At 39.2% G+C, this 18389-nt stretch overlaps 1 protein-coding gene and 1 pseudogene across 5 annotated transcripts in view; one reads left to right on the plus strand and one right to left on the minus strand.

Annotated features, from left to right (window-relative positions):
• LOC116579227 (cytochrome b5 type B) overlaps positions 1-18389 on the plus strand; it is a 36248-nt gene that overhangs the window by 8490 nt on the left and 9369 nt on the right. For 4 of the 5 annotated variants that reach the window (XM_032324279.1, XM_032324280.1, XM_032324277.1 and 1 more), the window contains exons 2-3: positions 9973-10101; positions 10620-10649. In XM_032324279.1, coding sequence (XP_032180170.1) covers positions 9973-10101; positions 10620-10649 — 159 coding nt within the window. Of the gene's footprint in view, positions 1-9972; positions 10102-10619; positions 10650-12845; positions 13063-18389 lie in introns of those variants that run through there. The other variant, XM_032324282.1, reaches the window with a different exon arrangement.
• LOC116580023 lies at positions 5454-9845 on the minus strand (annotated as a pseudogene).

Genomic DNA, 18389 nt, shown 5'->3' on the forward strand with positions numbered 1-18389 from the left:
CAGAGCAAGTCCTAGAAAAAGTGGGAGATTTTTCTGTTAGATTTACTGAATAAAAAGGGGGAGAAATTTATGATTTTCCAATAGATTTGAATAGTGTAGGGCCTCTATGTAGATTATTCAGGTTAACCCCTGAAAGAAACTCTTAATGGTCTCATTTGTTTTGTTTTGCTCTGATTCAGACAAAAGTAAGTTTTTGGCTAATTTTTTTTTTTTTTAAGATTTTTATTTATTTGTTAGAGAGAGAGAAAGAGATAGCGCAAGCACAGGCAGACAGAGTGGCAGGCTGGAGGCAGAGGGAGAAGCAGGCTCCCTGCTGAGCAAGGAGCCCGATGTGGGACTCGATCCCAGGACGCTGGGATCATGACCTGAGCCGAAGGCAGCTGCTTAACCAACTGAGCCACCCAGGCGTCCCAGTTTTTGGCTAATATTAATTGTAGGCATATATAACCTAGTTTTGTTATTTTTTATTTGGTAAAACATATAAACAGAATTTTTCATTTAATCAGTTGGACACTTCAGTGGCATTAATTTCATTCACAGTATTGTACAACCAGTCAAGACTGATAACTGTTTATAAACTTCTTCATCACTTCAAGCAGAACTTTGTTACCACTAGGCAATAACTACCCCCTCATCACTCTTCCTCTGATAACTTCTAGTCTGCTTTGTCTCTTTAGAATTGCTTAATTCTGGGTACCTCGAGTAGATGGCACCATAAAATATTGGTCCTTTGGTGTCTGGCTCGTTTCACTCAACATGTTCTGGTTTTTAAAATTTTTACTGTGGTAAAATATGCATAACATGAAATTGATTATTTCAACCATGTTTAATTGTACAATTCTGTGGCATTAAGTTCATGCATGTCATTGTGTAACTCTCACCACCATTAATCTCCAGAAGTTTTTCGTCCTCCCAAAGTGAAACTATAGCCATTAAATAATAACTCCATTGCCCCCCCCAGCCCCTAGTAGTCACTGTTCGATTTTTCTGTCTTTATGAATTTGACTATTCTTGGTACCACTTATAAATTGAATAATTTGATATTTGCCCTTTTGTATCTAGCTTGTTTCACTTAATATAATGTCTTCAGTGTTCATCCATGTTGTAACATGTGTCAGAATTTCTTTATAAGGCTGAATAACATTCCACTATATGTATATATACGCATTCTGTTTGTCCATTCAGCCATTCATCAATGGACACTTGGATTGTTTCCATTTTTTAGCTATTTGTGAACAATACTGCAGTGAGCATTGGCATACAAGTATATCAGAGTGCTTGTTTTCAGTTCATTTGGATATACTGCAGAGTGGAATTGCTCAGTCATACAGCTATACTGTGTTTTTTGTGGAACTCTAAACTGTTTTCCACAGCAGCATTTTACATTTCCACAGGGAGTGAATGAGGGTTCCAGTTTTCCCACACTGTATCCAGCACTTACTGTTTTTTTACTTATAGCCATCCTAGCCAGGTGTAAACTGGTACCTCACTGTGGTTTGACTTGTATTTGCCTAATGACTAAATACATGTTCATGTATTGACTGGTCCTCTGTGTATCTTCTTTGGAGAACTATCTAATCAAGTTCTTTGCCCATTTTTCAATTGAATTGTTTGTCTTTTTGCTTTAAAGTTGGATTTCTTTGTATATATCAATCCTCTATTAATTATTGGATTTGCAGATATTTTTTTCCCATTCTGTAGCTTTTCATTTCACTTTCTTGATAATGCCCTTTGATGTACAGAAGTTTTTAATTTTGAGAGTTAAGTCCCTCCTCATTCATAATTACTTTAAATGTAAATGGATTAAATTCCTTTTAAAAAAGGTTATTTGAGAAAAAGTGCACATGCAAGTGCACAAGTGGGGTTAGGGACACAGGATAAGGGAGGGAGAGAATTGCAAGCCCCAGACATTACAACCTGAGCCAAAACCAAGAGTCAAAGTTTCAACTAATTGAGGCATACTGGAGCCTCTAAATGGATTTAATTCCTAAGTAAAAAGACAGAGGTTGACAGAATGAATAAAAATACAGGATCTCACAAGATGCTATCTACAGGAGACTCACCTTAGGGTTTTGTTTTTGTTTTTTTAAAGATTTTATTTAATTATTTGACAGAGTACAAGCAGAAGGGAGTGACAGGCAGGGGGAAGGGAGAAGCAGACTCTTAAGCATTTTTTCGTGCGTCTTTGGCCATTTGGTTTTTTGTTTTGTTTTGTTTTGTTTTTGTTTTGATTTTTGGGGTGGGGGGAGAAATCTGTTCATGTCTTCTGTCCATTTCTTGATTGGATTATTTGTCCTTTGTTTAAGTTGATAAGTTTTTAATAGATTTTGGATACCAGCCCTTTATCTGATAAGACATTTGCAAATATCTTCTCCCATTCTGTCAGTTGTCTTTTGGTTTTACTGACTGTTTGCTTTGCTGTGGGAAAGCTTTTTATCTTGATGAAGTCCCTATAGTTCATTTTTGCCTTTGTTTTCTTTGCCTTTGGAGATATATTTAGCAAGAATTTGCTGCAGCTGAGGTCACAGAGGTTGCTGCCTGTGTTCTCCTCCAGGATTTTGGTGGATTCCCGTCTCACAGTTAGGTCTTTCATCCATTTTGAGTCTATTTTCGTGTATGGTATAAGGAAATGGTCCGGTTTCATTCTTCTGCATGTGGCCTCATTTTGGTTTTATTTGCATTTCCCCAGTGACTACTTATGTTAAGCATCTTTTCATATTCTTGCTGGCCATCTGTAGATCATCTTCAGAGAAATGTCTACTTAAGTCCTTTGCCTGTTTTCTAATCACATTGTTTAATGTTTTTGTTGTTGAATTTTAGGAGTTCTTTATGTATTCTGGATATTAACCCCTTTTGACTTACGTATCTTTTCTCTCATTTTGTAGGTTGTTTTTTCAGTTTGGTGGTCATGTCCTTTGGTGCATAAAAATTTTAAGTTTGATGTACTCCCATTTGACAATTTTTATTTTTGTTGCCTATGCTTTTGGTATCATATTCAGTAAAGCATTATCAAATCCAGTGTCCTAAAGCTTTTCTTCTAGGAGTTTTATAGTTTTGGGTTGAATATTTAGTTCTTTAATCCATTTTCAGCTAACGTTTATCTCTGTTATAAGGGTCCATCTTGTCTGTGTTATAAGGGTCTATCTTCATTCTTTTGTATGTGGATATCCAGTTTTTCCCATAATTTATTGAAGAGACTGCCTTTTCTCTATTGTGAGTGGCTCTGGCATTGATGAGTCTGCTTCTCCCTCTCCCTCAGCCCCTCCTTCCCTAACTATGTGTGCTCATGCACACTTTTTCTCTCAAATAAGTAAATCAAGTATTTAAAATAAACAACTGTAGTACAATACCACAACCAGGATATTGACATTAATTGGATCCCCAGATCTTTTTCTGACCTCCCCAGTTCTACTTCTATAAAATTGATTTGCCTTTTAAAGAGAAAACAAAGTGGTTTAATTTGTAGAGTCAAGAGTCATCCACTTTTGATTACAGTACTCAACATGCAAATTACATTCACTTCTTGATTCAGGAATGGCACCCTGCCACTTCCCCAGGACATTTAATCCAGACAGTTATTTCTGGGCAGCTTTTCTCTATATTTCTGGCAGCACTTGCCCTCTCTACCTTCTTAAAATGATGTATAAACTCTTATCCAGAATGACTGGTTCTTTAGTTCAGTTGAGTCACCATAGTATAGGACAAAGCCATTGACTTTTTTTTTTTTTTCAACTGATTTGATGTATTCTGAATGCACATGAAAAATATCCCATTTAACCTGTAAATGATCATTCCTTAAGGCACTTGAGAATACCACAGTAAAAGGCGAAAGATTTATACGATCTGAAGAGAAACCAGAGCATTTTGAGAATACCACAGTGTCTCAGGGTCATCAATTTTCCCTGGACAGTTTTTAGAGACATAGAAGGTTTGTTAAGTCTATCTTGGCCCTGAGTATTCATTCTGAAAAATAATTTATTTGAATTAAGTTTTGACACCTTTGCTCTTTGTGTCATTCTGTAGGCTCAAAATGAGCAATGCAGGGATATTTGTTTTGCTTATACGTAGTAAATTTTCATTAATAAAATGATTAGTTTTGTAAAGGAAGTTATTAAGTACTAGTACATAAATTAGATTTTAAAATTCAGGCTATCTGAATCCCAAGAAAACCAGAGTTTACTGTGATTTAGATGTCAGGCTGATTGTATGTGGTAAGTATTATAATTGCTAATGTTTCTTCCAAAAATTGAATTTTTGCTAAATTTTTATATATTATCACTAGCTTGAGTTTCCCCTTTTTTTGCCTTTCACTTCTGTTGTCACCAGAAGGGAATTTTTTTTTTAAGGTTTTATGTATTTATTTGACAGAGAGAGATCACAGGTAGGCAGAGAGGCAGGCAGAGAGAGAGGGGGAAGCAGGCTCCCTGCTGAGCAGAGAGCCGGATGCGGGGCTTGATCCCAGAACCCTGAGATCATGACCTGAGCCAAATACAGAGGCTTTAACCCACTGAGGCACTCAGGTGCCCCCAGAAGGGAATTTTTAAACATTTTAAATTTTTTTTTTTTTTTTTTTTAATTTTTTTTTTTTTTTTTTTTTTTTTAAGATTTTATTTATTTATTTGACAGAGAGAAATCACAAGTAGACGGAGAGGCAGGCAGAGAGAGAGGAAGGGAAGCAGGCTCCCTGCTGAGCAGAGAGCCCGATGCGGGACTCGATCCCAGGACCCTGAGATCATGACCTGAGCTGAAGGCAGCGGCTTAACCCACTGAGCCACCCAGGCGCCCAAGGGAATTTTTAAACATTTTAAAAATAGTTAACTTCCCTTGGGACGCCCGAGTGGCTCAGTGGGTTAAGCCGCTGCCTTCAGTTCAGATCGTGATCATAGGGTCCTGGGATCAAGTCCCACATCGTGCTCCTTGCTCAGTGGGGAGCCTGCTTCTGCATGATCTGTCTCTCTGACAAATAAATAAATAAAATCTAAAAAAAAAAAAAAAAAAAAAAAAAAAACCCTGCACATAGCTAAATATGAATACACGAAAAAAAATAGTTCTCTCCCCATGTGGCACCTGGGTGGCTCAGTGGGTTAATCTGCCTTTGGCTCAGGTCATGGTCTTGGGGTCCTGGGATCGAGCCCCGCGTTGGGCTCTCCGCTTGGTGGGGAGCCTGCTTCCCCCTCTCTCTCTGCCTGCTGCTCTGCCTACTTGTGATCTCTCTCTCTCTCTGTCTCAAATAAATAAATAAAATCTTTTAAAAAAAATAGTTCTTTGCCTGTAAGTCACCCCGAACACAATCATTTCCTCCAGTTTGAAACATAAAGGGAAACCTGGCTCAGACAAAAATGGACCTTTTTGCACGTCCACGGGCTCACGTGTTCTTTTTATTCTGAGAGGCCCAGCTTAAACAGCTTACAAGGTTACGGGCTACTCTGTTCCCAACAGAGCTAATCGCTGCTTCAGTAAATAGAGGTCTACAATTGTTTTTTGAACATGCCTTCAAAGTGGAGATCTTTGGCCTTGAGCTCCTCTTTGACATCAGCAAGTGCCCACTGGCAGCCTGTTAGCTCCAGAACTTTCCATTTTGCCTTGAAAGCTTTGTTGCTGTCTATGGGCTTGGCTGTGGCTGCTCCAGTCATCTTGGCCTGGATTGCTTTTTTTTTTTTTTTTTTAAAGATTTCATTTATTTACTTGACAGAGCGAGAGGGCACAAGCAGGGGGAGCAGCAGAGGGAGAGGAAGAAGAGGGATTGAGAACCTAGTTCAGGGCTTGATCCCAGGACACTGGGATCATGACCTGAGCCAAAGGCAGATGGTCAACCTACTGAGCCATCCAGGCATGCCTGCCTGGATTGTTCTTGGTTGGTCATTGGCTTCATTTTGGCCCAGAATGAAAGAATAAATGCTCTGAATCCCAAATACGTAGAATTACCAGGATGTAGCATGTACTCAGATGCAGCTAATGTGAGTAGTTGAATTCCTTCCTATAGCATAGGCTTAAAAAACAGCATCAGTAGAAATAGGCCTTTGGTTGTAACAAAGCCTGAGCAGGTCATGTTTATCCATTCACTAGTTAGAATGATTGGGATGACATTTGTTAAATTCCCTTTCACCATGTCTGTGAGCATAGTGGAATCAGTCATAAGAGAAGGTAGTACTGTTTTCTCTCTAGTTTTTTGAAAAATCTGTCCTTTGTGGTCTTGGAAGTAATATTTTCATGTCAAGAAGGACTGTTTGGGAATACTTCCATTTTCCCTGAGGACTGTGCTATGTAATAGGACTTTAGCTGTCAAATACTTGCTCCTGGGTGAGTTTCTTGTCACTCTGCAGCAGGATGGACACATGGTGGTAGATCATGCCCACAGAGCCGGTGATGGTGAACATGGACAGGGCCACTAGAGACTCACATTGGAGTCGAGCTGCAGCTCCTGCTATCTTTTTTTAAATCTTATTTATTTATTTGACAGAGAGATCACAGGTAGGCAGAGAGGGGGAAGCAGGCTCCCTGCTGAGCAGAGAGCCCCATGTGGGGCTCGATCCCAGGATCCTGAGACCATGACCTGAGCCGAAGGCAGAGGCTTAAGCCTCTGAGCCTTCCAGATGCCCCCCCCCCTTTTTTTAAAGATTTTATTTTATTTTATTTTATTTTATTTTATTAGGTGTGGAGGGACAGAGGGAGAGGGAGAGAGAATCTTAAGCAGGCTGCATGCCCAGCACAGAGTCAGACTCGGGGCTCGATCTCACAGCCCTGAGATCCTGACCTGAGCTGGAATCAAGAGTCAGGCACTTAACTGACTGAGCCATCCACGCACCCCCTAAAGATTTTATTTTTATGTAATCTTCACACTCAGTGTGCAATCCTGTTGCAGGGTTACATGCTTTACCAATTGAGCCAGTCAGGCACCTCTCCCACCTTGCTCTTATTTATTAAGAGCCAGCCTAGTCAGAGTCCTAGGCCAGGCCCTGAGCCTGGACATTACCTTGTTCCAGAACTGGCCATGGCTGTGCTGTGGCCTCAGGCCTAGTGCAGTGCCTTCAGCTGCATTGCCATTTTATTTTATTTTATTTTAATTATTTTAATTAGTTTATTTGAGAGAGAGTGCAGGGGGGTGGGGACAGAGGGAGAGAATCTCAAGTAGACTCCGTGCTCACACAGGGCTCAAACTCATGACCCTGAGACCATGACCTGAGCCAAAAGTCAGGTTCTCAACCAACTGAGCCACCCAGGTGCCCCTGCCATTTGATTTTATTTGATTTATTTTATTTTTTTAAACGATTTTACTCATTTATTTGAGAGAGAGTGAGGGGGAGAGAGCATGAGAGGGGAGAAGGTCAGAAGGAGAAGCAGACTCCCCATGGAGCTGGGAGCCCGATGCAGGACTCGACCCCAGGACTCCGGGATCATCACCTGAGCCAAAGGCAGCCGCTTAACCAACTGGGCCACCCAGGCGCCCTGCCATTTGATTTTAAAGAGTATCTGAAGTTTATAGAGTTCTAAAATAGTCACCAAGTTTCCCTGAAATCTTCTGCTTGTTCTAAACCATCTGTAGTAAAACCACATATTGAAGTGAAAGGTAGTAAACCTTGGGTTTTTTGACCACTCCAACCTTCCTTGCCTCAGTGAAAAAAAAAATCAGGCTATAAGACAGTGTATATGATACGAATTCATTTTTATAAAAACATGAAAACTTTTATTTATCACTGCCTACTTTATCAAATAAGTACTCAATAAAAATTGTAGCATAATGATTGAAATGGTTATACAGTATTAAATACACAGTATTGAATATACAGTATGCAGTGTGTGTGTATGTGTGTGTACACTGAATATATAGTAAAAACAGTGGCTGTATATTATATATAATTGTGTAAGTGTGGCAGTTGTGGGAGGGCACACGCACAAGTGGTGTGGGAGAAGAGGCAGAAGGAAAGGGAGAATGAAAAGCAGGCTCCAAGCCCAGCTTGATCTCACCACCCTGAGATCATCACCAGAACCAAAGTCAAGAGTTGGAGCTTAAAATGACTGAGCCACCCAGGCACCCCAAGTGTTGCACTTTCTTACTTATTTATAAGTGGTGAGAGATTGATGAAAATGAAAATACTTTGTAGCTGTAGATAAAACCATGCAGGAAGTCATAAATTCAGCCATTTCCTGAAATATCTCAAGCTGCTAAGAGATTTTGTTATCCTTTTGCTCTCTGAAAGGCAACATAATAGTTGGGATGTATTATAAGGAAAAACTGTCTTCATAGTTGACGCATATAGAGTACATTGTGGAGCACCTGTATGGCTTAGTTGGTTGGGTGCCTGCTTTCAGCTCAGGTCCGGGGATCAAGCCCCAAAGGGGGGCTCCTTGCTCAGTGGGGAGTCTACTTCGCCCTCTCCCTCTGCCCCTCCCTGTGCTTGCCTGTCACTGCCCCACTTGCCCCCTCCAAATAAAGAAATAAATTCTATTTAAAATAAGGATGAGGGGCGCCTGGGTGTCTCAGTGCATTAAAGCCTCTCTCTTCAACTCAGGTCATGATCCCAGGGTCCTGGGACCGAGCCCCACATTGGGCTCTCTGCTCCGTGGGGAGCCTCCTTCCTCCTCTCTCTCTTTGCCTGCCTCTCTGCCTACTTGTGATCTCTGTCTGTCAAGTGAATAAGTAAAATATTTTAAAAAAATAAAATAAGGATGATAATACTCCTGCTTAAAAGGTTATTAAAATAAAAACTACTTAAGGGCGCTTGGGTGGCTCAGTTGGTTGAGCGACTGCCTTCGGCTCAGGTCATGATCCCGGACTTCAGGATTGAGTCCCACATCGGGCTTCCAGCTCCTTGGGGAGTCTACTCCCTCGGACCTTCTCTTCTATCATGCTCTCTCTCACTCATTCTCTCTCAAATAAATAAATAAAATCTTTTAAAAAAAAAATAAAAACTACTTAAAAGCATCACTTGATATTTTAAAAACATAGATTTAGATATGTCATCTAATATAAATTCTAAATTTACTCATTGTAAGTAAATGTTTAAGTCAGGGACTGTGTTAAATGTAATTTTTAAATATTTTCTCAATAGGTGGTACTTCATTTGGTAAAACAATCTATAAAGGGTATATAGTGAAAAATCTTTTTCCTGGCCCCTAGGTTCTTTTCAGAGAGAGAGAGAGAGAGAGAGATTGATTTATATTTATACATTTAATATTTATAAAATTTATCAACTTAATATTTAATGTATAAATAAATATATATTTAAAGTCACAGGTGGTAACATAAACTATACCTTTCTCTTTCTGAGTACAAAATATTTCATATTTGTATCTCGTTGGATAGAATAGTAGTGAAAATAGTTACTCCTGTTATCTCCATTTTATAAACAGGAAAGCAAAGACCTTTCAGTTTCTTAGTACCTTGTCCAGGGTAATAGAACTAGTCAGTTACAGACAGAATCTACTTCCTGGGTATAAAGGCAGTTATTTTGGTATCACTTACTTAACTTTTTATCTTGAAACCATTTCAAACTTGCAGAAAAGTTGCAGGAGTAGAATAAAGAATTCCATACACTCCTTGACCAGAGTCTCCATTCGGGTTTCTGCGGCTGTCTTGATAATGTTGGCAAAAAGGCTCAAGCCAGGAGCACACGTTGTTCCCAGTTGTCCCGTCTTGCTGGCCTTCAACCTGCGGCTTTTCTTCAGGCTTTCCGTAGCTTTTCTGACCTTGTTATTTTTGGTTACCACAGGTCGGTCCTTTTGTAGAATCTCTCTCAGTTTGCTGTTGTCCTAGATTTCTTCACAGTTACGCCAGTATTACACATTTTTGTACGAATATCGGCAGTCACGTTACATTCTTCCCATTGCGTCCTGTCAGGTGGCATACAGTGTCGCTTCTTCCCACGACTCCCATTAAGGAAGAAAAAAAAAAGGAGCAGAAGGGGGAAAAGTAACGTACATGAGTTTTCACTTCAGAGGGCCCTGTGTTCAGCAAATATCTTTTCTTTGTAGCATCCTGGGGGAGAAGAGGTTCTGCTGGAACAAGCTGGTGCAGATGCAAGTGAAAGCTTTGAAGATGTAGGCCACTCCTCTGATGCCAGAGAGATGCTAAAGCAATACTATATTGGTGATGTGCATCCGGTAAGAACGCGCTGGGCGAGGAGCGCATACAGAGACAAAGCTGAATAGCCACAGAACACAGGAGAGGGAATGAATTATTAAAATGGAAATTCATTAATCCCTACCATCAGGCTATGTATTCTCCCAAATCATTTTGCCTGCTGTGCTGAGATGGGGCTTCTTGTATGTGAAGCAACACCGGTAGTTATCTGAAAAGTCAGGAGAAATGGTTTTGGAGTTTTTTTTAACTGATTTTTATAACACAGTTACATCTCTACCTGAAACAATGATTTGGTGGTTCTTGGAAGTTCCTTGCTAAAGGTGGTAGCTATGGACATTCTAACAAGGGACCCTGATAGGCTCAGAGTTGCGGGGGGGGAAAGCATCTTCCTTTCTACAGATCTTGATGTCTCTCAGAGAATTCTCTGCTACCAAGGATGTAGTCTCATGGTCTAAGGTTAGAAACAAACACATAGTGCCCAGAGTGAGAATGCATTTGGAAATGACTTAAAATGTTATTTGTTTTCCTTTTTTAACAGAATGACCTTAAACCTGACAGTGGTAGCAAGGTAAGAAGTCATCTGTTTCTCTTGTGTGTTTCAAATGTTTATATTTCTATTTAACTCGAATAGAATGGCTTTTTAAAAAGTTATCTTAACAAGAGAAGTGTTTACTTTTCCCCCCAGGCAAAAAAATCCTTTTTTTTTTTTTTTTTTTCAGGAATTTGGACTCAGTGCCATTTTAGGAAAAAAGAATAGCTGAGTCTTGAACAGTAGGAAACATTTTGTTCATGTTTCCATTTGCATTTAAAAAAAATTCTAGCCAGTGGTTTCAATTGTAAAAAAGTAATTCTTATTCTTACATTAAGTAGTACAGGTGATAATAATTCTGTGTTGGCAAAATAATTGGAACGTTGATTTTCACTTTTAAGTCTTCAGAGTTACAGATTGAAGTAATTGACCAGAATGGGCCTTTCTGTCCCTGTTACCCGTGTTTAGGCTCAAACAGGCCTATTCCCATTTCGCTTACTCCCATGATTCAGCAAAAACAAAAGACTAAATACTTGAAAACCTTAATGTGCACTGCATAACATACCAAGCACAAAATATGAAAGCCTTTTAGCTTCCCATAAGCGGGGCTATTATTTCCCTTACTGCTTCAGGCTTTTTCTTGACTTCCTCCTTCACAGAGCTCTCAGGTTACCCTTTCACTTAAAGGGACAGCAGTTTAGTTGCAGTGAGAACATCATGGTAGCAACTTTCTGCCTTAGAGCTTCTTGCTTCCTTTTCCTCGCTGAGCTGGAATTACTAAACTTGTTGGGTAGAGCACTTAAAGTTGGCCTTGACAGAAGAATTCTTTTAACTTAAGAGATTGCTTGACTGTCTGCTCTGTGTTACTATGCAGTCCAGACTGTTGTGTGCAAATTAACTCACCCGTTTTGCTATACTTTGTTGTTCTTAATTGTTGAATTGTTCATGAAGGGGGATGAAATGATCTTTAAATGCTTCTAGAGCACTGTTGGTTGGTCTCTGTTCCCCCTCTCCTAGCCCATGTAATGAAGGTAAAGTTCGAGCTGCCTGTCGTCTTGCTGAGGTTATTGAAGGTGTCTGGGAAACACTATGGTCTCAGTTTAAAGTAAACATTTCATTCAAGGGATATTCCCATTTGTACAAGAGATAGACTTCGTGTCTAGGAACCACAGCCCACTTCTACACAACATTCATGAGAGTACTTTACTGAAATAATAGAAAATATTTGGGGGATTAGAATTGTCAAAAAGTCTACAAATTGCTGCTGCTTCTTTTTTTTTTTTTTTAATTAATTTATTTATTTGACAGAGATCACAAGTAGGCGGAGAGGCAGGCAGAGAGAGAGGGGGAAGCAGGCTCCCCGCTGAACAGAGAGCCTGATGTGAGGCTCCATCCCAGAACCTTGGGATCATGACCTGAGACAAAGGCAGAGGCTTTAACCCACTGAGCCACCCAGGCGCCCCACAAATTGTTGCTTGTTGCTGTTTTTCTTCCTTGGTAGTTCAGTATGTGGTGAGGACCATTCTTAGGAATGGAGAGTGGTGTTTTTCATATTCTGTCCCTTAGACCACCTGTGTTGGCATCCCTGGGCATGTTTCTGAAATGTCTATTTCCTGGGCTTCTGCTACTGCTGATTCATAATCTTTGGAAACGGGACTTGGGAATTTGCACTTTAAGTAACCCAGGTAGCCAAGCACCAGACTTTTTGCTAAGTGATGTACCCATCTTTTCATTTGAAAACTTTACAGATGTCTCAGCTAAATTAAATCTCTTGAGCCTTGGACTTTATATAAGAAATAAGGTGGGGAACCTCTTTCAACTCACTGAATTCTATATTAATTTAGAAATTTCCAAATGTAGTTTGGCCCCTGCCTGGTATAAACAGTGACTGAAGGCTGTATATTTGAAGCTGTTTTCTTCATGTCTGTTGTACCCAAAGGACTGTCTCCATTAAGTAGAGTAGGTTATAGAGTGTTTCCAGTCACACTCCTTTATTTTAGGCAGATCAGGCAAGGAAACCGTTGGGGAGAATTTCAAGGCCATCTGTGTGGGTTTTCACAGAGCCTGACTTCAGTTCCAGGAAGAAAGTCCTGGTCTCGGATTTATTTCCTATAAAGATTGTAAATAAGCACTTCTGAATCTAGGATGTAGAAGTCCCCTTTCTTAATTTTTCTTCACTCACCATGAAATAAAGGATGTAAAATTAATTTCATTAATACTTTCTTTTGGTTACAGGCTCCTAAACCTCTACAAAGAAGTGATTTTTTTAAGCCTAATTAAGAGGTGTCTTCTGCCTCAGGGGACAGAGTTTTCATTTCCCTTCTCTTTCTTTCACCTTCCTTCTTTCTCCACTTCTCTCCTCCCCCACCCCCACAGCTTACCATTGCTTCCCTGCCTGAAACTAGCCCCCAGGCCATGCAAAATTTAAAAAAAAAAAAGGCAACAAAAAACCCGCCACCCAGAACATGGCTATCATGCTATTCCAGAGTATAAATCAGGAACTTTGCCCCAGTTTTTTGGCAACTACCTTTCACACTGCTTTTGCTACAACAGAGGTAGATAATTGATGGTCACCATTGTTTTCTTGTTAGATTGATAATGCCTGAGTTCTGAAGCCCTGAAATAGTACAAACTAAAATGTAAAAGCTTAGAAACTACAGGTCTGCCAGCAGATGTTTTTCTCACCTGCTTCAGGGGTAGATAAAAAACTAGAATTACCAACCTTTTTGTCTCTGAATAATCTTTCTCCCTGGAATAGTCCCCATGCTGAGAGTCATCAGACTTCTGTTCCTTCTTGAGTTTCTCGAGTTAACATTTTTTTGGTCTGCTTTAGAGTAAGGAAATTCACCTTAGAAACACGTGGTGTTTTCTGTGCCATTTTGTCTGCCTGTCTACTATAGGGCAAGTAAGCTAGACATGCTTGTGGTTCGTGATACCTCTCTTTGGGTCATGGGTTCCCATGTGGGTTCACGGTTTGAGCTGCCAGCACTTGAGGAGATGAGGTACATACACATGCTAACCTGGCAGAAGTAGTCATTTCATTCATTTATCAGCAGATATTACCTACGTGACAGTTCAGCTGCTTCAAGTATCATTACAATGAGCAGACTCAGTAACCTGACCGTTATCCCATTTATTTTATTTTATTTTTTTAAGATTTTCATTTATTTATTTGACAGAGAGAGAGATCACAGGTAGGCAGAGAGGCAGGTGGGGGCAGGGGGGGAAGCAGGCTCCCCGCTGAGCAGAGAGCCTGATGTGTGACTCGATCCCAGGACCCTGGATCATGACCCAAGCCCAAGGCAGAGGCTTTAACCCACTGAGCCACCCAGGTGCCCCCATTATCCCATTTAAATTTTTGAATGGGTAGTACATAATGTACATGCCAAAAAATTGAAATAGTTTTAAAAAGTGTACTTTTATATATACATCTTATATATAAATAATACCTATTGCTTATGTATAATTTTGTTAATTGTATTAATATTCAAATAATATGCATATACTTTTATATACAATGACTGCCTTCCATCTCCAATTCTCAGTCTCCCAGTTCCTCTTCTTCAGAGGTAGCCAGCTACCATTTTCTTGTTTTCTCTTCCCAAGAGATTCTATGCATTCAGAAGTATGAATGGGTGGACAGATAATCCACTGATGATTCAGTTGATAAGCAGACCAACCATAGCCTCCTTTAAAAAAGTCACATACTATTGTTTCTTTTTACTTAAAATTTTTATCTTAGTGATTGTTCTTTTTTTTTTCTACAAGAAATCCTCTTTTTTTTCTTCAAATTTTTACTTAAATTCTAGTTACTTAACATACAGTGCAGTTAGTGATTGATGTTTAACAGTGTTCTGTAGACAAGAATTTTGATGAGATGGCATTTACCATACTTAATGGAATTTGATGTGTCTTTTAAAAACAAGTAAGATTGTGGGGTGCCTGGGTGGCTCAGTTACTTGAGCATCTGCCTGCCACTCGACTGGTGGTCCCAGGGTCCTGGGATTGAGGCCCACGTTGGCTCCCTGCTCAGTGGGGAGTCTGCTTCTCCCTCTCCCTCTGCCTCTGCACCCATGTTCTTTTTCTTGCTTGCTTTTTCTCTCAGTAACTAAATAAAAACAAATAAGATTGTTTCCATAAAGACTTGACATGTTACTTAAACTTCATTTATTTTTTAAATTAAGAATTAACTTTTTTTTAAATTTTTTTAATTAATTAATTAATTAATTAATTATTTTAAAGATTTTGTTTATTTATTTGACAGAGAGAAATCACAAGTAGATGGAGAGGCAGGCAGAGAGAGGGAGGGGGAAGCAGGCTCCCCGCTGAGCAGAGAGCCGGATGCGGGACTCGATCCCAGGACCCTGAGATCATGACCTGAGCCGAAGGCAGCGGCTTAACCCACTGAGCCACCCAGGCGCCCAAGAATTAACTTTTGAACTCTAGTAAATTCCACATATGTTAGAAGCAATCTATAAGTTGCATTTAAAAGCAGATACATGGGGCGCCTGGGTGGCTCAGTGGGTTAAAGCCTCTGCCTTTGGCTCAGGTCATGGTCCCAGGGTTCTGGGATTGAACCTTGCATATGGCTCTCTGCTCAGCGGGGACCCTGCCTCCTCCTCCCTCTCTGCCTGCCTCTCTGCCTACGTGTGATCTCTGCCTATCAAATAAATATATAAAATCTTTTTAAAAAATAAAATAAAAGATACATGGGGCGCCTGGGTGGCTCAGTCGTTGGGCGTCTGCCTTCGGCTCAGGTCATGATCCCAGGGTTCTGGAATCAGGCCCTGCATAGGGCTCTCTCTTCAGCGGGGAATCTGCTTCTCCCTCTCCCACACCCTCTGCTTGTGTTCCCTCTCTCTCTGTCAAATAAATAAATAAAATCTTAAAAAATAAAAAAATAAGAGCAGATTTTTTTTTCTTCCTGATGCAACTGACTTCTGTTATACAACAGTTTTTTAGAATACATACATAATACTCAGTTTACCTTCTCCTTTATGGGAGAGAAACTAAAAAGAACACATTGTTTGTAATTATGTAATCCAGTTACTTGGTTGCATCATACCAAAAATTTCCTTCAAAAAAATTGTTGAATATTCCTGTCATACGTAAAAGCTGGCTCATTAATGTTTGGAACGGTTATGCAGATGCCCTTCAGACAAGCAGTGATTGCTCTTTACCAGATAATTTTGCATGGTTGATTCATTGTTCCTGATTTCGCCTGACATTTCTTTTTTGAAACATAATATTTTGAAATAAAGCATAGAGTGTAATGGCAAAATGCCTCTTGTAAAACAAAATACCCATTGCTGAGGCATCTCAAGGATTAATATCTTCTCATGACGCTTTACTTAGAAATAGTGTGTAGTTTTGTGAAAGAAGGTGTTGGAAGGATAAGGTAACATCTTTTTCAAATCAGCCCTCCAGTGTTAGAATACGTTTTTCACTTCTTTGGTCCCAGTAGAAATTACTCTGTGAATGTTGAATTATTTTCTTCAGTGATGTCTTACATATGTTATCACAGTGGGTTCTTGATACAGTCGTACAGAAATTTATCTTAGAGCGTGTTTTTCATCTTTGAATTTTGCTCTTATATGCAGGGAAATATTTTTTACTTGACTGGGCTGGCTCTAGGGATGATACATCCTTTAATAAAACAGTAATTATTAATTATTAATACATTAGAGCCTCTCTAGAAAGAGAAGATCCTCTAGATCCACACATGGCCATGTCCTAGTTGGGACTATAATATGTTGAAATCATGTATTTAAATAGTCAGACTTTTTAGACTTTAAGAAACTAATTCTGAAATTCATATTGTGAGTGTTAATGCTATAAAGTCCATTGTATCATGGGGGGAAAATCCTTTCCAATAGTGTTTGAAACCAAAAGTTCCAAAGTTGTTTTCATAAATTACTGGCCACATAGAAACCAAAGTGTTCTAAATAAAAAGCTACAAAAACTGTTGGACCACCCAGATATTCACAAGGTTCACTGAAGGTGGTATGTGGCTAAAAATCCACTTTTTCCAGTTTTAAATACTTGGAATCCTCTTGGCATAGCAAGTATCTAGTTTAGGAATTAAAATGTAAGCTCCTAAAAGAAAAAAGAAAAAAAAAAGCTTCTTACATACCTTGCAGTAGATTTCCCCTTTATTTAAACGTCTGAAAGTCTAAACTACTGGGGCTAAAGGTTTACTTTATAAATGCCCTATCTATATATTTTGATGAATCATAATCCTAATTCTGGTGTATTGTTTCCTATGTTTATGTTCTTTTGATAGAGTACACTATTCCTTAGGCATGTGTTTTCCCATGTTTTTTCAAAAACAGCTTTCATAGTGAAACCATGCCCACTGACCCCCAAATCCTTTCCTGTATGTTTGCCAATTACTACATTTCTTTGTTGTTTTCTTAACCATATCAGAGAGTCTGTACTTTCAGTACAGTGCCTCTTGGAATAGTATCTAGAAGAATATAGATACTCTGTAAGAGTATCTTATACAGGTGTAAGATAGAAAAATCTGCATGTGGGTTGTGCTTCTTCAATCTTTTCCACGCATGGAAGACTAGTGTTTCCTTCCCTCTAACTTTTAGAACGCTGTTATTGTAGATTTTATGAAAATGCCCTTGGGTCAGAAAATTGTGTTGAGTTAATTAAATATGGCTTTAGAATTAGAGTTTATCTGGTTTGAGCCTTTCATTTTATAAGTGAGGAAACCAATTTAGCATTGCGCTTGAAGACTGTAGACAGTTTCACTTATGAGCAGCGTAATAAAAAGGGTACTCAGATATTAGGAAATACTTCCTTTCACCCTCAGAGCCCATGTTTGTTTATTTAATGAGGGAATTAACACCTTAATTAACCTCGAACTTAAGAAACCGTTTATTCAAACAGTTCATTTCTGTTAATTTTGAACTAAAATCAGAGTAGACTTAAAACAGTTTGGTAGTTTGGTAGAAACATGCATATTAATTACTTGGTAAGGCTTTTGGTAGAACTCTGGAATTTGATCTGCTCCCTTGTAACTAAAATCGTACAGTATTGCAGTTTTATCCTTCCAAGCCAAGGATTGAGCAGTCACTGTTCTCCTGACCAAAAATCTTGCATGTAAATTAAGATGTGGGCAAGAACATTACCAACCAGATATGCCTGAACACACAAAGGGGTAAGTTAAAGTCAATCATAAACTGTAGGAATTTCACTTACAAATCCATTAGATTGAGCACAGAGTTTTGGAGTGGAAATGGGGAGCTGTGCATAGAGACAATGGCAGGGTGGGAGGTTTTGGGTGAACAAAGCCTGTTCTTTTTCATTTTGTTAAATTAAAAATAACTTACTTGGCTTCTTTCCAAACTTGGCTGAGGTACTTGGCTTCTAAGAGCAGTGCCTTTAACAACTCTTTCGTTATAGCTGATTAGAAGTGGAGTCACTGTAGTTTGGGATTTACTTGGCTGTCCGTGTCCTAAAGAAAGGGTCCACTTCTTTCTCTTCTTTTTCCTCCAGTGGTAGGGAAGTTGGTCTTTTTGCCTCCAGGGATGGAATGATCTTAAAACAGGAATTGAGGTACTTAGTTTTGTTTTTTTTTTTTAAGTATGTTTAAATTTTTTTAGTGTTTTTTAGAAACTATTAGAGTTAGAGCATATTCCGGTCTTCTTTCTGGTCTTTTTCTTTTCTCAGTTGCTTTCCACATTGTCTGAGGTTCATTCCAGTTAGCACATGTACCAGGCTTTTAGTTGTAAAAGAAGCTAAAGGTTTGAAATCTAGAGAATCCAGTAC

Source organism: Mustela erminea, chromosome 19 (genome assembly GCF_009829155.1).
Source record: "Mustela erminea isolate mMusErm1 chromosome 19, mMusErm1.Pri, whole genome shotgun sequence".
NCBI lineage: Eukaryota > Metazoa > Chordata > Mammalia > Carnivora > Mustelidae > Mustela > Mustela erminea.